This window comes from Nicotiana tabacum, chromosome 5 (genome assembly GCF_000715075.1).
Source record: "Nicotiana tabacum cultivar K326 chromosome 5, ASM71507v2, whole genome shotgun sequence".
Classification (NCBI taxonomy): Eukaryota; Viridiplantae; Streptophyta; class Magnoliopsida; order Solanales; family Solanaceae; genus Nicotiana; species Nicotiana tabacum.
The window spans coordinates 2,061,699-2,083,535 of record NC_134084.1 but is presented as its reverse complement, the minus strand read 5'-3'; the positions used below and the strand labels follow the sequence as shown (position 1 = coordinate 2,083,535).

At 35.0% G+C, this 21,837-nt stretch overlaps 2 protein-coding genes across 2 annotated transcripts; one reads left to right on the top strand and one right to left on the bottom strand.

Annotated features, from left to right (window-relative positions):
- Positions 1 to 818: 818 nt before the first annotated feature.
- On the bottom strand, positions 819 to 7,340 carry LOC107804131 (cation/H(+) antiporter 18-like). Its single transcript, XM_016627958.2, has 4 exons — positions 7,042 to 7,340; positions 4,902 to 5,171; positions 2,451 to 3,452; positions 819 to 2,361 (listed from the first exon to the last, which is right to left on the bottom strand). The coding sequence occupies exons 2-4, from the start codon at positions 5,094 to 5,096 to the stop codon at positions 1,150 to 1,152; spliced, it is 2,409 nt and encodes an 802-aa protein (XP_016483444.1). The 5' UTR covers positions 5,097 to 5,171; positions 7,042 to 7,340; the 3' UTR covers positions 819 to 1,149.
- A 5,942-nt stretch (positions 7,341 to 13,282) lies between these two features.
- LOC142181306 (uncharacterized) lies at positions 13,283 to 14,299 on the top strand. Its single transcript, XM_075254323.1, has 2 exons — positions 13,283 to 14,068; positions 14,219 to 14,299. Exons 1-2 carry the CDS (start codon positions 13,283 to 13,285, stop codon positions 14,297 to 14,299), a joined length of 867 nt encoding a protein of 288 aa, XP_075110424.1.
- The last annotated feature ends 7,538 nt before the right edge of the window (positions 14,300 to 21,837 follow it).

The window sequence follows — 21,837 nt, the reverse complement described above, 5'->3', positions numbered from 1 at the left end:
TTCTTTTTGCTAATATAATATTGAATTATTAATGGATAATGGCACAAGCTATTTGGAAACAGTGGTGTATCTATTTTGTGTTAAGTTGAAAATTCTTCATATTAGAAGTTAAATATAGAAAACTCTTTTATTAATTTTAATGTTGAGAAATAAGATAAAAGTCTAAAAGTTTTTATATCCTCTAAAACTAGAAATAAGTGTGAATCTAATAGGGGAAAAGAAGGAGAGAAAAAAATGTTATTTTTATCTTTTGTGATTTTTCATACTACATAATAATTTAGTATTTGTTTATTCATGAAAATCTTTCGTCAATCAATCAACTATGCCTCAATTCCAAATTAATTAGACTCATTATATGAATTCTCTATACATCCATCCCGTTTATTGAAACCTAACAATCTGATAAAAAAGAAAAGAATATTTATTTAATCAGTTGATACCATAGTAGTTGGTTATAAGAGGTGATATATTTGATCAATTTATTCTTGGATGAATTGTATCATGCCATCAAAGGCTATATTGTTAAATCTATGTCACGCAAACTCTTTATAGTTGTTGCCGTAGTTATGTTGGATCCTTCAAAAATACACTATTTTCAAGGATCCAACATGTTGCGCAGATTCGTCAAAGTAGTTACCATAGTCGTGTTGGATCCTCCAAAATACACTACTTTTTGAGGATCCAACATGCATCCTTTGATATTTTTGGCGAGTCTGTGCAACATAATTGTTAGTGCAAAGATAATGGATATAGTTGTGATCCTTCAAAGAAACTTGGAAATTTTGCAGCTTTAATTTCCAACATAAAAATGCAGAAGGTAAAATAAGGGAAATGAACACATCTGATAAATTCCTTAGTTATCTATTACACTGTACAAACTTGTGAATACTTCTTTTTCCTACATCACACCCCTTTAGGTTGCGGCCTTTCCCCGAACTCTGCGTGAACACAGGATGCTTCGTGCACCAGACCTCCCGTCAAGAGGATCAACAGTGTTCTCACTTACTATCCGCGCGACTAGAACAACAACAACAACAACAACAACAACCCAGTGATGTTCCATAAGTGGGGTCTGGGGAGGGTAGTGTGTACGCAAATCTTACCCCTACCCTGGGAGGGCTCCGCACGACTAGAACCTATCCAGTATTTTTAGTTTGAATCGTTATTGCCTTCTGTTAACTCTCCATCCTTCAATGAATTGATTGAATCTTGAGATAACTCGCTTCGATATTGTTGCACCACCAAAACTGATGCTGTACTTGAAAATTCTGGACAAGTTAACAAGTTACCTAATGGTCCTAATTCTGGACAATCACTCTTTTTATCCAATGCTGCTACTACTTGACCCTCAGACATTCTTCCAACAAGAAACAGATTGCATCGACTATATGAACGAATCGATTCTATAGTCCCTGCAACATCCTTTACTGTCTTCTCTTCATATTTGATCGAACCATTCTTGGAAATTTTGTGTTTTAAGTCGATAAGTAACTCTTCATCCTTGGAATGTACCTCAGGACTATAAGTTTGGTCCATATCTAACTTAACACTTTTTCCAGCAACCTCAGGATCTAGTACAAAACGAACCACGACTAAGTTAATGCCAGGGTGCTCTGCTATACGCGTACCATAGGCAAGAGCTTCGCGATCATCATAGCCTCCAAAGAACAAGATGGTTACTTTAAAATCAACGTTGCTAGCGGATACATGAGATGCACCACCTAGTCCTCGGTCTACTAATATACCAACTGAACAAGGCGCGTGCTGCAGAACTCTACGGTTTACATGTCTAAGATCAGCTCTTGTTGTTTCCAAATGTCCATCGATTCGTTGATGTTTATGGAACGGAAGAATTATCATAGCGGCCCTTTTTCTCTCTGCACTAGCGATGATGTCCTCGTGCATGCTATTCATAGGAGAGATTGCAGTTGTAGGCCGGATAGAGACCTTACTGAGCTGCTCAAAAGTCTCGAAAGCAACAACAATTTGGTTAGAATCTGAAACTTCTCCTTTTTTCCAAAAGGGAAGTCCATTTTTTCTAGCCTTATGGACCATTAGAATTGCTGAAGATCTTTCAGAAAGCTCCATAAGGTGCATTGCATAGACGCGGAGTCCTTCTTTCTTCTCAGTACCACGAGAAGCCTCGATGAGATTGATCATTGTGGGAATGTTCTTTGAGCTATGGAAACAGGTCAAGATTCGGAGTTGTTTGTTCGTGTCTTTCCTCTCAATCGTTCTGTTCTTGTATTCGGTTATAGCCAGTTTAGCTGGCTTATATACTGATACAACTATAGGTGTTGTGATGAATGTTGTGAAGAGCGCCATCAACACCATGATTGCAAATGTTTGATCATTCAATACCTGCAAAATTGATCAGTCAAAACAATGTAAAGCTTACAGTAAGTAAATTCAAAATCGACAAAAGTGTAGTCGATCAAAACAAGACATACCCCTCTATCTTTTCCAATGTTAAGGACAATGAGCTCTACTAGACCTTTAGTATTCATCAAAAAACCAAGCGTAACAGCCTCCTGAACCGGCATCTTACACAAGAGTGAGACCACAATAGTACCGACAATTTTCCCAAAACACGCTGTAAATATGACTAGAACAAGAAGACCCCATGATTGTGCGCCTTGAATAGTAGCTACATTCGTCTTTAATCCACTGGAGACGAAGTAAAGTGGAAGGAATAGACCGGACACAAGATCCTCGACTTTTTCCACTAGAGCACCAGAAAATGGCCCTTCTTTTGGTACAAGAACTCCGAGCACAAACGCTCCAAATAGAGCATGAATACCAATGGTATCAGTAACAAATCCTGCAGCTAACACAGCTGCTAATGTAGCACAGATATATAACTCATTCACTGGCTCGCCCTGAGAGCAACGTTTAGCCATCCATTTGAATATAGGTGGACCGATGAATATGCAAAGCAGGACAAATCCAGTCCCACACAAAAGTACCCATAGAGAAACAAGGGGCGAATGACCGGTACCAGAAAGGGCAATAGCAAGAGCAAGTAGAATCCAAGCAGCCACATCGTTAACTGCTGCAGCAGACATTGCCATTCGACCAACATCTGTCGTTAAAAGCTTGAGTTCAGCTAGGATACGAGCCAAGACGGGGAAGGCTGTAATAGAAAGGGCTACTCCCATGAAAACTAGAAAAGGTCCTTGACTAACTCCTTTAGCAATAGTTCCTCTGAGAACAAAGGATGTTCCAATTCCTAATGCAAAAGGGACACTGATTCCAGCTAGTGCAATACTAAGAGCTTTTTTTCCAGTTCGACGAAGAGACCTTGGATCTAACTCGAGCCCAACTAGGAAAAGAAAGAAGAGGAGGCCAAAGTTGGCTAAGGTATCTAACACTGTGAGACTCCTTGATGGGAATATTGCATGCAAATACTTCTCGTTTCGGCCAAGAGCAGATGGACCAAGTAGAACTCCTCCCTGCAATAACATAGATCAATTATCACCTATTTTCTACATTAGCAAATAGGCTGCCTACAATAGACCCTTGTGGTCCGGCCCTTCCCCTTAACCCGCGCGCATAGCGGGATCATAGGGCACCGGGCTGCCCTTTTCTGCATTAGCAAGTAATCTTCCAGAGTTGATGTTTTCATTAGCCATAACAGAGTAATAGGGAGATTGTTCATGAAATCAATGTCATTATGAAGTAAATATCATTGCTATGAATAGAGTAATATTTTTCAATATCATGCAACTCAAAATAGTTATATTCATCTATTAATAAGTCCACTGAAAAGTTCTTTAACTGGGATTGCTTTCTTCAGCACTTGACTCCTTTTTTCCTTAATCTTAGATCATATTAGAGCCAGACAGCAATTTGAAGCCTCTCATTTCTCTAAGGTGAAGGCGAGCCTTAGAGCAACGGTAAAGTTGTCTCCATGTGACCTATAGGTCACGAGTTTGAGCCGTGAAAGCAGCCACTAATGTCTTCATCACACCCTTTGGGATATAAGTCACACGTTCAAGCCGTAGAAGCTGCCAATAATGCTTGCATTAAGGCAGGTTGTCTTAATCACACCCTTTAGGATATAGGTCACACGTTTGAACCATGGAAGCAGTCAATAATGCTTGCATTAGGGTAGGTTGTCTTCATCATACCTCTTGGGATATAGGTCATATGTTTGAGCCGTAGAAGAAGCCACTAATGCTTGCATTTGGGAGGCTATCTTCATCACCCCTCGGGGTGCGGCCCTTCCCGGACTCTGCGTGAATGCGGGATGCTTTGTGCATCGGACTGCCTTTTTTCATTTCTATAAGGTAATTTGTCTGTGTAAAAATAATTCCTATGCTAATTATTCCTAAACTCCTCATGAATTTGATGCACTTAGTTACAATCTCGATATATGGTCTCACACAAAGTTTAATGTTGTATAGAACATTTCCAATTATAGGTGCATGATGCTTAACACTAGAATAAGTAGCTGTCCTGTAACATTGCCATTAGCAATTCATAGAATAGTAATAGGGACCATGTGCTTGAGTTAACCTTAATAAATGATAGGTTTAATAAAGCTAAAACTTTCATCATAGGAATAAGCATGTAATTACGCATGAAACATGTTTGAACATGTTCAAGATTTTGTGGGCCACTATATATAACAATATTATTATATCCCAAAAGAATTTCTTAGAATCTTTTTTCCGAGAGTCCGAGCAACATAGCTAATGGATGCACATGACACCAACATGTGGACACGTCCACTGCTTTTGACTCAAATTATATACATAAGGCAAAGAGTTTAACTTCTATGCACCAACTGTTTTAAACCGCTCATAAAAACCGTGAGATTAGCAACTTGAAAACTAAGACATGTTACTTTCGACAACAAGTTAAAATATACTGATAGTGTAAAAGTTTACGAGACTTACAACAATCTCAGCAATGACGCGAGGTTGTCTTAAAGGACGAAGAAGGTACGCGAGGACTCGAGTGAGTACAAGCACCAAGCATATTTGTACAATGGCAAGAGGAAGTGCATAGTCCAATGGATTGTCTCCTTGGAATACTCCATTTGAGGTTGCTTTCATAGGTGGTGGACATTTCATTGGTGAAGTTGAAGCCATTGTTTAGCTTTGAAGAAAACAACCCCAGATCAACTAGAGTTGAGAAACAGCACAATCTATATCATTATTCAATGTCTGCACATCAAAATAAATAATCAGTGACAGCCATGATTTTCATTAAGGGGTGTCAAAATATAAAGAAATAAATTCACCAAGAAGTCAAGGGGTGTCATTATATAGTATATATATACAACAAACAACAACAACAATCTAGTACTTATATAGTATATATACATATTTTAAAAAATAATTACAAAGGTAAACAGTATAATTTTCCTACGAAGTGATATCAGTTGACACTCCTTGGGTGCATGTGGCTCTGCCACTGAAAATAATGTAGAACCCAAATTAGTTATATGTGTTGTCTTTTTCTTTTTTTGGTAATGCTAGACAAATCTTATATAAAACTATCCGTTATTGGCAGAGGCAGATTTAAAATTTAATCTTTAAATATAATATTTATACTAATTTTCAGGGGTTTTCAGAGTTATATATCTACAGTTTAAATTAAAAAAATGTGAGTCCGATTGAATCCGTGCCTAGAACTCTACATAAATACTATATATATAACTCAATACTTTGAGATCGAACTGTATATATAAATGAAAATTAAAAAATTTATGGCCAAACATTGATTTCTGAAAAAACGGAAATTTTTAGAACTTTCTGGGGTATTATCACTTTTAGCCAGCGCCAAAAACTATTTGCATTCAATAGCCGAAAAAGTAAATAAAATTTGTATAATTTTTATATATAACATACAAAATATATATATATAATATACATTTTTTCGGCTATTATTTTGGTAGCAACTATACAGCTTTTTGGAAATTCAAGTCATCAAGATAGAAACTTATTTTGGCTTCAATCCTGATGCTAATGGGGCTCCATTAAAACACTCCCAAGAAAAGTGCCAAAAAAAAGTCCCATCTTACATATAAAAAAAATATCTTTTTTTCAAGAGCACGAGATAAAATAGACTTTTTTCTAAACTTAGCAAAAAATCAGAAATTTTAAAAGGTCAAGAGTAAAAGAGTAACCAAATAGAGAAAAATCATCGTCACTACTCTTTGTTTTTTCCTAAGCAAATTCACTTCAAAACCTGCAAAATTATTTAAGTGTGCCATTATTATTCTGAAAAAACACTACACTATTTTTATTAACTAAAAACCACTCAAAATTAAACATGGATACTTACTCGTACCCAATGAATAAAAAAAGACAGTCTGACATACTAAACTCTCATTATGCATGAGGTTTGGGGAAAGGCCAGACCCCAAGGATCCTATTATATGCCGCCTTAATTTATATTTCTGTAAGAGAATGTTTGCACGGTTCGAACCGATAATCTAATGTGGTGAGTCTTTATTAACTAAACACCACTCAAAACATGGATACTTTACTCGTACCCAATGAATAAAAAAGGGCAGCCCAGTTTACTATGCTTCCACTATGCAAGAGGTTCGAGGAAGGGCCAAATCACAAAAAGTCCAATTATATGCCGTCTTACCCTTCATTTATGTACGAGAATATTTGCATAGCTCGAACCTGTAACTTTACCCGTTACGCCAAGCTTCACTCGTACCCAATGAATGTTTACATTAAACCCAGAAATTCAACCTTAACACAATAAATTAAAAAGTGAATATACATTACTTAATCATAGTTAACTATTTTCCCTCCCCCCAAACCCCTCCCACCCCCCACCCCAACAAAACACACGCAAAAAAGAAAAAAAAATTGCCCCCATTTTCTTCAAGTTTCTTAAAACTCTTGCACAAAAACAATTTCTTGGTTTTTCCTGGAATAACTACCCAACATGACGTTCGTCCTTATCATTCTGTAAATATATATAATACACCCATTTATATATCTGGCCCTATTAGGCTCGGTATATATATATATATATATATAAATAGAGAGAGAGAGAGATAGAGAGAGAAACCTGAATGCTGAAGAGTTTGGAGAAAGTTGAGAAGAAAGAAAATTTATGACTCTGTGTACGTCGAACACAATATTTTTCTCTGCAAAATTTCTGACGAGAAATTTGGTAGAAAAAGAATTTTTTTTTTTATATATTTTTATGAAGAAGACAAAGAAGATGAGCGAGAAAAAGTGGAGGAAGGAGGAGAGAGAGAGACTTTTCCAAAGAGTGTGGAATTGATAACAACTGCGTTTTGGCAAGTCAATGAACGACAAAAATAGAAAGATAGAGAGAGAAAGATAGAGAGAGAAAGATATGGGGAAATGTGCGTTAAGAACTGATATATATATAACATAAGCCTTACATTACTCTCTATATTTATAGGATTCTAACCAAATCCTAAATCAATATAAATTTGGTATTTGACCATGATGGCCAATTGCTAATTATATTGATTTAGGATTTGGGTAGAATAGATATAGGATCTCTCGTACCTTAATTAAATGTTGTAAAAATAGCACGGACAAGCCAGCGTTTGTAAAGTTATTAAAATATAGCCACTATTTCGCTGCAACACGGAAATGTCTAGCATAATATACTAGAGATTGATGCACCTGTGTATGAACTTCCAGTATATTATGTTGGAACTCCAACACGTGGAAAGTTTCAGCATAATATACTGGAGATTGGAGCACTTGTGTATGAACTTCCAGTATATTATGCTGGACCGGTATATCATATTGGAACTCCAATATATTATGCTGGAAGTCCAGTATATTATACTACTGGAGTTCCAGTATACTTATGCTGGAACTTCAGTATAAATTTATGGAACTCCAATATATTATGTTGGAGTATTTTTCGGATTTTGAATAGTGTTTTCGTTCAAATTTATCTTTACATGAAAAGTGGTTATATTTCAATTATTTTAAAATTATGGCTATTTTTGAATGACCACTTGTAAATCTGGTTATTTTTGAATTTCTCTCTTAAATGTTTCGGGTTTGAAAATGAAATAAATTCTAGTATGGACTCTTCTTCTTTTAATAGATTTTGCACGTCGTGAATCTGGATTAGTCGGGAGTCCAAAGTGTATATCGCAAGCCAAACGTCGATATAAAATAATATCATATTTATGGAAACTAATTACTAAATAGCTTCTTATAACATGGATATGACGTATGTTTACGTGTATCTTTTACTCGTGGTTTATCGCTTGACAATCATTAATAATTATTTATTGCTTTCTCTGTCCTAATTTATGTAGTAAACCTTTTTTTAATCCATCTTTTATATATCTTGCAATAATTAACTTTAAATTTATAGCATATAAATATCTATTAGCTTGTTTCATACTCAAGTTTTAAAAAAAATATCTTTTTTAAGCTTCATGCTCAATTAAATAATATCACATATAATAAAACGGAGGAGTAATATGTATTTCACCTCAATTGAATCATTTAACTCAGGCAAATTACATATATAGTTCAGGTAAGTTTTAAGGGAAAATGATACTGTATAGTCCCTCTCAAAATATATAATAGCCAAAATAAATATATATATATATATATATATACACACACACAAAACTATACAAATTTTATACACTTTTGCAGCTACCTGATGAAAATAGTTTCGACCGCGGGCTATACTGATCTTTGCCCAAGTTTTATTCTTATACTTGTTGGATTCTAAGTTTTATGCATTGGCAATATTTAAAAAAATCATATAATCATATAATATATAAGATATTTACAGTAATTAACCCATTAAGCATAATTAAATTGTTATCACAAGTTATACTAATAGGGGGGAAACATCTTTACCATGTTGTGTTAATTTATTTTAATTTTTAATAGCTCTTCGATCGTCACAATTTTTTTTTATAGAGTTCGAGCTACAAGGTCAATGTATCTACTTTTCCTTTTTGGTGTGAATTGAAATCGATTCTTTATTATTTTTTTTTAAATTGTTACATGAATTATACTGTTAAACAATATTATAGTCAAATAAAGACTCTTAACGCGCTGAACGATGATAGTTACGTTTAATATAAAATATAACAAATACAGCAATAATACATGCAGAGTTGTCATAGTTATAATTTCTTAAATTTATATTCTGAGTATTCTTTCTATAAATTGGCTGGAAAGTTGAAATTATTTTATTGGTGCATATTAGTGTTGCACACGTTTGCTACTATCCATAGCATTTTTTTTTTGGTTTTTCATTTAGTTTATTCTTTGGAGCCTCGATTAATTCGAATTTGAATCGACTAAAATCCATTAAAAGAAAAAACGCTCAAGCTCGAGACCTCTAATTAAAGATAGAAGAATCTTAGTCATTCTACCACAAACTCACGATATAAATCGCACGTGTTATTTTCAATATAAAAATGATATTCATGTCAAATGTCAATGCCTCGTTCAATTATTGAATGAACCTCAGTAACTTTGTGGTCAAGCTACTTTTCAAAAAAAAAAAAAATCATATTCAAATCCAAATTTTAACTAATTTTTTCTTAAGAATAATTATTAATATTTATAATATAATAGTATCTAAAATAAAATATTGATACTTTATTAAACTTCAACACCTATCTTAATCCTTTTTTGTTTCCAAAATGATTTATACTTCTTCTTTTTTTTTTTTTAGATTTCTCACACGGTATCAGGTACCCACATTGGGGCCCGACTAATCCGGGTTCGCACCGGAGAATCCCATATTAGAGGGTAAAGCACTCCTTAAACAAATGCAACTCCATACCCAGGGGCTCGAACTCGAAACCTCTGATTAGGGATGAAGGAGTATTTACCACTCCACCACAACCCTTGTTGGTTCCTAGAATGAGAATAATGGAGTACATATAAGACGTTAATAAAGACTCGATGCCCAAGAAATAATAATTTATACTTCAGTAGAAGCATTATTTAGCAAACTATTTTAAACAATCAAATTAATTACGGATAAATATTGATGATATGATAATCTAATAAGCATACTGATTTTGTAAAAAATCTTTATCCTGCATTATTTTGTAAAAAGTCTTTATCTTGTCGACGTTAATAGCTTGAATGCTTTAATAAATAAATTAGACCAACATGCTTTAATTAGCATCAAGTTGTCTACTAAGTTATCCATATAAAATTAGATCATGAAAGGTAATACTATCTCACGAGATTTTATTTGGGGGGGGGGGGTGAGGGGGGTGGAGGTTCATGTATATTTTTACATAGAAAAATGTAATTTAATCAGTTATAACACAAAAGTATAATTTTTATCAAGTTGTCGATTGATTACTCCATAGTATTTATCATAAAGTTGTGTCGATATTTTTTAGAATATCAATGCACAAAACTTGAACTCTTTTTAAAAGAAAAATTTCAGTTTGGTCTTTATTATTAGTTTCATTTATAAATAATTACTAACGAGTTTGTAATATTAACATCGCCATTGATTATGCTAATTTTCATATTTTGATTCTGCCTATCAATTCCTGCAAATGTTTTTATTTAGAATTTCTCTACGTTTTTGGCTGGTTTATATTTAGATTATTTATTGACCAACTCTCCAACTTGATCACAAAATTCTAAACATATATTCCTCGGGTTCACAATAAGTGACCAATTTGCTTTTAGCACGCCCATTAAGAAAATACTAAATTCTATATAAAAATACCTAGTATGACTAAACTACCCCTAATTAAACATTTAATGTGAGGAGTAAGAAAACTTTTTAGGGATATGTACATAGTGGTTATTTTGTAAAAACAAATTGAATTCTTTCTTGATTGCATAACTGGATACTCATTTTGAACCAAAATAAAAAAGCAAATTAGTCACTTATTATAAACCGGAGGGAGTACTATATTTTAATTAAGATAAGTGAAAACATACGCAAAGTTAAGATTTGAACCTTATGGGTTCGGAATTATAATCTTTTTAAGTTACTCGGTTCTAAATTAATAATTTGTATATATTTATTTGATTTCTTAATACAAATACAGAGTTTGAACAAAAGTTATTGTGTTCGGCCGAACCCGCAAAGAGGGGGGGAGAGAAAGAGAGAGAGAGTGAGCAATTAGCTAGGGGAAAAAAGGAATTGATTAAGTTTCAACTAATGAGTCAAAAATAGACAAATCAAGCATGTGGAAACTCCAAAAGGAAAGCCACCAAAAAAGGAAGAAATAAAGATGAAAAACAATAGAGCTTTGAGTATTAATTGATCATATTTTTTTGAGAAGGACACAATTATTATCGTTCATTTGGTTTTAAGAGAAGTATATCTTTTTAAAATTAATTTACTTATTTGTGAAGTCAATGAAATGGAAAAGAGAAAAAAAGAGTTGTTTATAAGCATCATTTCCATATCGTTGACTTATCTTCAATTATCGATGGAAAATAATAATAATATGGGATTCTAACAATAAATGTAGCAAATCAATGCACATTTCCCTTTCTTCATGGTTGCATATACCTCTTTTGTAATTTTTTATTTTTAAATTTTCCAACTTGTCGTCCATGTGCGTAAACACACATGCGAATTTAAATAAGCGGTATACTGAACATCAACTCAATCTCAATGAAAAAAAGAAAAAGCAAGTACATTCTTAACGGTCTCTATTCCTGACGTAAACGTCCGCTTTCTTGGAACTAATTCATAGGCACTTTCCATTAGTTAGACTTCACACACTATATAAGCAATAGTTGAGGTGTGCGATAGAAAGCGGAAAAACGAATTGATTAACTATTGAGTGCAAGCCCATAAATAGATGATTATGGGTAGTTCAGGTACGTTTAAAGTCAACTACAACTAGAAGGCATGCCGATCTTGCCACCAACAAACCTTTGACTTTGACACTGAAAATCGAAAAATAGAACTCCGATCCTGATTTTTTTTTTCCCTTTTTTTGATATCGCACTGGAAAAGCACTCTCTGAAAAATCCGAATCTTTCTTAGTAGAGAGAATACCAAACTGCTAAAATAAATTATTTAATTTGACGTAAATACCGAATGCAAACAATGTTTTCCCAAAAATAGTCTATCGAGCTAAGAGATAAGATGAAGATGACTTCTAAGTTTGACAAAGAATTATTTATGATTGCTTTAGTTTTAGTTTCTTTTGTTTGCCCTTATTAAGGATCAATTACGGGACTTTCTAGGTTAAATTTGACTAGAACAATCGTGGAAGGAGAAGGCCTTCTGAATTGAAATAAATTCTTAATTTGAGAATCATATCTGATTCAGAATGAGGGGTTTCCTTCTTTATTTTTTTTCTAAAAAAAGCCATTTAATTAAAACAATTATCTACAGTTATCTTTTAAGTGACATGATAGTGATGCATGAGTTATGGAAAATAAGAGAATACGCTAAATTTGTATAGCTTTAGGACTGCTCATACTAATTAATAGTCAAGGTTTGATAATTTTTTAACGATTCGCACTCAAGGGTATGACCTAATGGTTAATAAAGTAGATTGAGAACCACAAGGTCTCAAATTTAAATTCTAGCGGAGACAAAAACATGATTCTTCCCATATGTCCAAGCTTTAGTGGTGTTAGCCCAAATACAGCTCAGGCCCAACTGTCACAGGCCCAATCAGCTAAGGGAAAGCAGAAGACCCTTTTATAGTTTTTACATTCTCAGTTTACACTTACATATATTTTCATTTTCAGATTTTACATTTATTTTTTGTCTCTTACACTTGTAAATATAAATAGAGACTTCTCAATAATAGCTTCAGTTTTGGTCAATTGAGATTTGACCAACTCATTTCAGTCATCTTCTTCTCTCAACCCTTCTAGGGTTTTCTTCTGTTACTTTCCACCATAGCTATCGAGCTTCGAGTTTAACATGGTATCAGAGCGAAAATATAGATTCCTCTCGTCACAACCTTTCTTCCGATGGTAGCCTTGTTTGAAACCGTCAAGGATTGTATCAGATCGTCGGTTTTCAGAATATGTTCGTGAAATTTGGGGTTTCGTTCAATCTTCGCATATTTTCGACTTCTACTGCGACAATCGTTGATAATCTTCAAGCTACACGGTAATTTCTGCTGGATTTCTCTACCTAGGGTTCATGGCTAAACAAGACCTCACTTCTTCGAGTTTTCAGAAGAAGGACGATATCACTGTCACACCTAATCACAAATTATGTTAATTTTGATGTTAGTGTTCATTGCATGTACCTGATTTGAGTTTATCTCTGATTACTTCAACATACTACTGTAATTTCTTAGTATTAGACTTAGTTTCTGCTGAAAATGGGTACTGTAGTAGATGATGTTAACTCTTCTTCAACTTCCAACGGTTTTGTTCTGTTTTCCTTGGATCCTTCACATCCGTTTTATATTCATCCCTCGGATAATCCTGGAAGTCAACTGGTATCCGTTCCATTCAGTGGTTGTGGGTTTGTGTTATGGCATACCAGTATGCTCACTTCCCTTTCTGCAAAGAACAAACTCAGTCTATTAGATGGCAGAGTCAATCAACCCACTCTTGAATCTCCTTATTACCCATATTGGGAAATGTGCAATGATATGGTCAAAGTCTGGATAACTAACTCAGTATCTAGAGAAATAGTTGTTAGTGTAATGTGTTTTAAAACTGCTAAGAAAGTCTGGAAAGATATAAATGAAAGGTTTAGTCAGTCAAACGGGTCTAAATACATTCAAATACAAAGGGAAATCAACTCTACTACTCAAGGCTCCTCTTATATAACCTTTTACTTCAAAAAGATGAGGAGTTTGTGGGATGAGCTGAACTCTTCATATGTAGGTCCTACTTGTTCATGTGGTGCATTACCGAAATTCATAGAGGACCAACAGTTGTTTCAGTTTCTCAATGGTCTAAATGATTCATACACAACTGTTAAAAGTGCCATCATGTTAATGAATCCTCTTCCACCAATCAACAAAGCCTATAGTCTTTTACAACAAGATGAGAGTCAAAGAGAAGCTCACTCTGCTGCTCCTAACTTCTCTAGTGATGCCACCTCTTTCTTGGTGTCTCCTAGTGCTTCAACTACAAATAGGACTTTCAGTCAAAAGGTGAATTTTAAGGCCAGAAAAGCGGCTCCAAATGTCTCTTGCAAGTAATGCAAGAAGCCTGGCCATACTGTAGATAAGTGCTACAGACTTCATGGGTTCCCTACTGATTTCAAGTTCACCAAGATTAAGAAATATGCTTCTTTTGTTTAGATTGAAAGTCCATCCACCACTGTTGTCACTACTACTTCTCAGCATGCTGATTCTTCAGCCCATGGGTTTACCAAGGAGTAGTATCAACACTTGTTGACCTTGTTCCAACAAGTTCAGATGTCAAACACTTCCACACTTGATGCCTCCAATGTGGATCAATCTGCTTTTGTACACTTTGCAAGTTTGTTTAACAAGTATGCTGTAGATTCTGAGGTTTCTCATGTGTGTGCATCCTCTCAATCAGGTGTCAACCCTTGGATCTTAGATACAGGGGCTACAAATCACATGACTCCGCATAAACATCTTCTTTTTAATGTCCAACCATTAATTAAGTCTTTCCTTGTCACTCTACCCAATAGATATAAAGCTAAAGTTGTATCAATTGGATCTCTGTATCTTAGGCATGATATAAGTTTACTTCATGTTCTTCTGGTGCCATCTTTTCTCTTCAATTTGATATCAGTTCATCAGCTTATATGTCGGCTAGATTGTTCAACACTTTTTACCAAAATAATTTGTTCTTTACAGGGACCTTCTATGAAGAGGCCACTGGAAATTGGTAAAGCTGCAGGCAGGCTGTACTACCTCCATCGAGATGGTGATCTCTTTCCTGTTCCATCTGATTCTCTGAATGTTTCTTCTAGTAGTTTACCTAGTTCTGTTTATACTTCTAGTGATTTACCTTCTTCTGTTTCAATTGTATCTGATAAGTCCAGTCATGTTGTTACACATGTTAATGGTACTCCTGATTGTAATCAATTTCATTGCCTTAATAAATTGGACTTGTTTTGGCATCAAAGATTAGGGCACATGCATTATCATAGAATGAAAACTATTCCTTTCTTATCTGATAAAGTGTCTTCCAAACAAAGTTTCATGTGTCCTGTCTGTCCTCTAGCAAGACAACAGAGATTACCTTTTCTTGAGAGTATATAACACTAGAACTTACAATGGTTTCAGATATTTTTTAACTTTTGTTGATGATTACACTAGAGCCACATGGACTCATCGCCTTTCTTGCAAGAGCAATGCTCTTTCTGTCCTTAAAGCTTTTACTATCATGGTTAAAGTTCATTTTATATCTTCTATCCAAACTTTTAGGTCTGACAATGCATTTGAACTTGGTGGAAGTTCTGAAGCCACCAAGTTCTTCTCAAGCCAAGGCATTCTTCATCAGACCACTATTCCTCACACCCCTCAACAAAATGGGGTGGTTGAAAGGAAACATAAACACTTATTGGAAATCTCCATGACTCTTCTTTTTCAGTCTAACCTTCCCCTCAAATATTGGGGTGAATGTGTTCTGACTGCCACTTACCTCATCAATAGACTTCCTTCTGTTGTTTTGATGGGTGTCTCTCCTCATGAAAAACTCCATGGTCTTCCTCCACTTTATGATCAGTTAAAGTCTTTTAGATGTTTATGCTTTGCTACTTCACCTAAGTTTGGCAGAGATAAATTCCAGGTTAGAGCTATTCATTCTATATTTTTGGGGTACCCCTTTGGTAAAAATGGTTACAAACTTCTTAACCTTACTACTCATTCCATTTTCTTTTCTAGGGATGTGGTTTTTCATGAAAATATATTTCCCTACAAGTCTGATCACCCTTCTATCTTTCCCTCTTCCTCTATTTCAGACTTTGTAGATTCTTCTTCCTCCTCTTCACCTTCTCCTACTCCTGATGTTTCAACATCTCCAGATTTCCATGTTTCCTCACCTCTTTCTCCTCCTACTATATCTGACTCTTCTCCTTTTATTCCTTCTCCTCCACCTTTGAGAAAATCAACCAGAACAGTCCATCAACCTTCTTATCTCAAAGATTATGTTTGTTCCTCTGTCTCTTCCTCTCACACTCTTTCCTCCTCTTCCAAGGTCTCTTCTGTTGACATACACATGCATGAGCCCCAGTTCTACCAGCAGGCTGCCTCACATCCTGCTTGGCAAGAGGCCATGCTAAAGGAATTCCAAGCCTTTGAGGCAAACCAAACTTGGGACATTGTCCCTTTACCTTCTCACAAGAAGACTATTCCATGCAAGTGAGTTTACAAAATTAAACAAAGGGTTGATGGTTCTATTGAGAAATATAAGGCCTGGTTAGTCATTAGGGGTGACACCCAAAAGGAGGCATTGACTTTATTGAAACCTTTTCCCCTATTGTCAAGTTAACCCCCATCAAATGCTTACTCACTTTGGTTGCTAAGTGGGGATGGACTGTGTTTCAACTTGATGTGAATAATGTCTTCCTTTATGGAGATCTCCATGAGGAAGTTTATATGAAGGTTCCACCTGGTCTTGATGTATCTGCTCCTTCTTCTTCTCCTCCCCTGGTTTGCAGACACAAGAAGTCCCTCTATGGCCTTAGGGAAGCTTCTAGACAGTGGTTTTCAAAACTGTCTGAAGCCTTGCAATCCAAAGGCTACATTTCCAACATGAATGATTATTCCTTATTCACTAAGGTCTCCTATGATTCTCTGATTGTCTTGGCTGTCTATGTTGATGATATATTACTAGCTGGTAATGATGTTGTTGAGATGAACTCTTTGAAGTCTTTCTTGGATGCCCAATTCAAAATTAAAGACCTGGGGTCTATTTTTTGGGGTTGGAAATCTCTCTTAACCCTCAAGGTTATGTGATGAGCCAACACAAGTACACTTCTGACCTCTTAGTTGAGTTTAATTGTCAACACTTCTCTCCTGTTACCCCTTAGATCCTTCTATGAAGCTGGTGTTAGACATAGGGGAGCATGTTTCTGATCCTAGCCTATATAGGAGATTGATTGGAAAGGTCAACTTCTTGCAACATACTAGGCTTGATATTTCTTTCTCCGTTCAGCATTTGAGCCAATTTCTTCAAAAACCTCAAGTTCCCCATATGATGGCAACTTTATATGTTCTCAAATATTTACCTAATGATCCAGCTCAAGGGGTGCTCCTCTCCAACTCATTTGATCTGTCTCTAACTGCATATTCTGACTCTGATTGGGCTGCTTGTGTCATTTCTCGCAAATCTGTCACTAGTTATTGTAACACCCCAAATTTTTTTATAATATTTGCATTCTTGATTGAGCATTTTTTTTATAACGAGGAAATATTTTACTTTGCACTTCCTAAATATAGAATGGTCAATATATGAAAATTTCTTACTTTAGGTTGTGTTAATATTGGCAATGAAGTTTCATAGTGTTGTTATATGTAACACTTTATATTATTTTGACGAGTTGTTAGTAAATATAGTATATAATTAAGTTTTGGGTTTCCAACCTTTTGTATTTATCTAAGAATATTTAGTAGTTGGGGAACCATTTTATTTCATATCTGTCCATAAACTCCCTATTCTTCTACTCTTCAGAAACAAAGAAGAATAACTATCTACCTCTCTCTCTTTCTATCTCTCTATCTCTATCTCTCACTCTCCTCCGTAAGAACAAGAAGCTGAAGTTTCATCAAAAAAAACAAAACCATGGATTTCTACTAAATCAACACACAAAATTCGTTTTTGGTGAAGATCAAGTTGCTCCTCTTGGTAAGTTTCTAAACTCGTTTTTATACTAGACACCTACTAGTATTTTCTACATATCTTTTTGTACAGAGCTCCGATTTAAGTGATCCAGGGCTTTCTGGAAAGGTATTTCATAAATCTATAATTTTTATGAAGGAATCAAAATCTAGTTTTGTTGGTATATACCTAAAAAAGGGTCAAAAAGTACAGGACATGTGCTGCCCAAATTTTCAGTTCTTGAAATACTCCATGTACTGCTGTTAGTAATTTTAGCATAACTTTTTGTTCAAAATTGATATGGTGGTGATTCAAGATGTTCTGAAACAGTAAGACATAGATCTACAACTTTTGTGAAGACTATAAAGTCAAGTTTGTCCGTATAGATCTTCAAAACTGAGTCACAACTCGGAACAGTGATACTGTCCAAAATTTCTGTTTCAAACGTTTTTGGGTAATTTTCACCAATATCATGTTTAGTTGACTTGTTAAATCACTGAAATTATTTAGATATTTAATTATGTATTTAAGGTATATAAAACCTTGAAAAAAATCAAAGTGGAAGTATTTGAGGAAGTGGACAGATTTGGTTTGTTTACGGCGTAGACGATTCGAACGTCCCCAAGTTGTGATTGAACTGTTTTGTGGTAAAATACCAAGGTTTGTGTATAAACTTGTACTCTTTTTGCTTGCTGGAAATATGTTTAAATAACCTGATATTTTATTTTTCTTGTCTTCGAATTATATTGTTATATTTGAATTATATCAAGTCTTGTAAGAAATTTGCTAAATCGCCCATTCGTACGGATTGTTTGATCATTTTGCATTCTTGTTGGGACTTTGTCCTTCTTGTGGCAGTGACTTGGTCACTCACTTGGTATGCCTCTTGATTCGGATCTTTTGCCATCTTGACTTTGGATTTGTAGTTCGTCTTGAATTATGAAACTTGTCCGTGTTAAGTACGAACTAGGAAGCCATTTTTAATATGGTTCTTGATTCTCTTGTGTATTGGGTTTTGACCCTACTTGATTTCGGGCTTCGGTCCATCTTGATATCTGATTATGCTTAGTGTGATGGCATGACGTACATATTGGGCGAAAAATGGATATTTGGTATACTTCCTTAAATTGATAGTATACACTTTCTAGACTCTTGAACATTGTTATTGATATTTGGAAACACTTCAAAGTTTGATATTGGTATGTTTGATATATTTGTTCACTTGTTTTAAATTATGTTAAATTGAGCTAACTATGACTGAAAAGGGGAATTGGAGAATTTAATGACTCCAAGCCTAAAGTTTATACACCACTAAGCTTTATGCTTAGCGATAGTTGTTTTCTATCGTAGGAAATGTTCGGGATGAAATCTGAAGATGGCCAGGGTGAAGTAGTCTCTTTGGGAGAATTTATGGAGATCACATTTGCATATGCACCTTGGTTTGCATAGTTTTGGGACATGTACATGATATGCATGATATATAGGATATATATATATATATATATATATATATATATATATATATATATATATATATATATATATATATATATATATATATATATATATATATATATATATATGTGTGTGTGTGTGTGTGTGTGTGTGTGTGTGTGTGTGTCACACTTATGTTATTTGGAGGCTTGTTGGATTTTAAAGACCAAAATCTTGTAGCTTGAATTTGTAACCTATTTTATTGTATTAGGGTGTTTTAATAACTCAAGTCTTGTAATATGCTGAATTTACACTTTCTCTTGTAAATATGTAGAAAAGGAGAAAACTAGTTTCCTTTGTTTTTTATATATACCCGATAATTTGAAATCTATGTACAATATAAACTTGCGGTGATTTTGAATGATTGTATAAATTAGTTAGGAAGTTGCTTTAATCTGTTAATGTTTTGACATTGTATTTCATTTAAAATAAAATTATGGTGTATTTTAAAAAAATATATATATTGCACTTTCAACCTTTTCGCATGGGCATACTTCCGCTACTAAAATTATTCTAAATATTTTTTATTAATATCTCTTTTAATATTTTGTAAGTAGGAAATTAGATTTGTTTTCCTAAGTAGTACCCTCCCAAAGGGGTTGCTACAATTTTTGGTATCAGAGCCACGGTTTGTGATTCTAGGATTTGTTTTGTTGTGATAGTACTTAGTATTTGTTGTTATTTACTTTCTTTAAAATGACTTGGAGTTTATAAATTTTTGCATACTTGTTTAATTTAATTTATTGTATTTTGTGTGCATATGCATCATGTACATGTCCCTAATGCAGTGTGATCTTATCTTTTATAGGATTTTTAATATAGCCTCTTCTTCGAATAGAGCTGTTGAATCCGTTGATGAAAGTCAGGCCCAGTATAATGTCATGCCTCACCTTCAGGGAGGAAATGAGGAACCCTTGCCTGACCTAAATCATCCTCGTGTTAGTGGAAATAAAATGGGTAGTAATCCAAGAGCAATGAGTCATAATACTCCATTTATGACTCCCCCATTCCAGCAGATGGCTGAATTCTTTCGTCACTTAGCTGGGACAATGTCAGAACCTAGTGAAATGAATTTTGAGAAGATGAGAAAAATGGGCGGAGTTGAATTTGAAGGCACTACAGATCCCACGGTAGCTGAACAATGGCTCGAGCGCATGGAGAGGGTCTTTGAACAACTGGAGTGTACTAATGCTGCCAAATTTAAGTATGCTATCTCTCTTTTACAAAAAGATGCCTATGATTGGTGGGTGAGTGTGCCAAATGCAAAAGCAAAACCTCCGGTGCTGACTTGGGATGACTTTGTGAAATCATTTCGTGCAAAATATGTTCCCCCTGTCTATTATGATGCTAAAAAGAAAGAGTTTCTGAATTTAAGACAAGGGAGTATGTCTATTGCATAATATCAACAAAACTTTCTCAGGCTTTCTCGCTATGCTAAAGGTATTATTGATGGTGAAAGAGACAAGTGCAGAAGATTTGAAGAAGGTTTGAATGATTACATTCGAAAATCAGTGGCAATCTTACAACTTGATGATTTTTCCAAACTGATTTCAGCTGCACTTACTTGGGAAAGAATTGACAAGGAAGAAGCTAGTAGGAGAGAAAACAAGTTTAGGAAGGGTAATTCAGAATATGGCGGTCCATCCAAAAAGGGAAAGTTTGACTATTCCAAGACTGAGAGTACACATTTATCATTACATCATAAGCAGAATAAGTCAAATTTTTCTACTGCCAGTACTCCAAGTTATGGCCAAGGCAAAACTCATACACCTACTTGTGCACAGTGCGGGAAGAATCATTATGGTGCATGTAGACGAGCTTCTGGTGCTTGTTTTAATTATGGAAGTATGGATCATAAAGTGAAGGATTGTCCTAATCCTAATCCTCTTTCTTATACACATACAGAAGGATCAGTTCAAAAGCCTGTCACTACTCATTCTCAAGCTAATAGTAGTGCTAGACCTTGAAATATGCAAGCAGCGGGTTCGAGTGTAGCTAATCAGGTTGGTGGGTTGAGAGCTGCTACACGAGTTTATGCTATGAGACAGAAGAATGACCAGGATGGTCCGGACGTAGTTGCTGGTAAATTTCACTTATTTGGCATATCTGTTGTTACATTATTTGATCCTGGATCTTCTCACTCTTATGTTTGCTCATCACTTGCATTTCCCGATACTGTTAAATCTGTGAGACTTGACTTTGATGTGCTGGTCACGAGTCCATTAGGTCATCAGGCCGTTGTTAACAGGACTTACCGAGATTGTCCATTCATGATTCAAAATCTGGTATTCCCTGTCGACTTGCTTGAAATGCCCTTCCGAGACTATGATGTTATTATTGGCATGGATTGGCTCCATAGGCACCATGCATTGGTTGATTGTAGGTTGAAGCAAGTGACATTTAAAACTCCTGCATATTCACACATGGTAGTTCAAGGAGAAAGATCATTGACATCTAATATTATTTCTGCGGTCTTGGCAAGAAAGATGATTTGTCAAGGTTGTGATGCCTATCTTGCTCATATAGTCGATACACGATTGGGGAGTCCAAGTCTTAAGGACATACCAACTGTGTGCGACTTTCCTGATATATTTCCTGATGATCTTCCTGGGTTGCCTCCAGAAAGGGA

Excerpts from the sequence above, each read along its gene's own strand:
- LOC107804131 (XM_016627958.2), bottom strand. The coding sequence starts at position 5,096 with ATGGCTTCAACTTCACCAATGAAATGTCCACCACCTATGAAAGCAACC. Across the intron at positions 3,453-4,901 it reads GCGTCATTGCTGAGATTGTT|GGAGGAGTTCTACTTGGTCC; the intron begins GTAAGTCTCGTA and ends ATGTTATTGCAG. Across the intron at positions 2,362-2,450 it reads ACATTGGAAAAGATAGAGGG|GTATTGAATGATCAAACATT; the intron begins GTATGTCTTGTT and ends TCAATTTTGCAG.
- LOC142181306 (XM_075254323.1), top strand. The coding sequence starts at position 13,283 with ATGGGTACTGTAGTAGATGATGTTAACTCTTCTTCAACTTCCAACGGT. Across the intron at positions 14,069-14,218 it reads ATAGGACTTTCAGTCAAAAG|ATTGAAAGTCCATCCACCAC; the intron begins GTGAATTTTAAG and ends TCTTTTGTTTAG.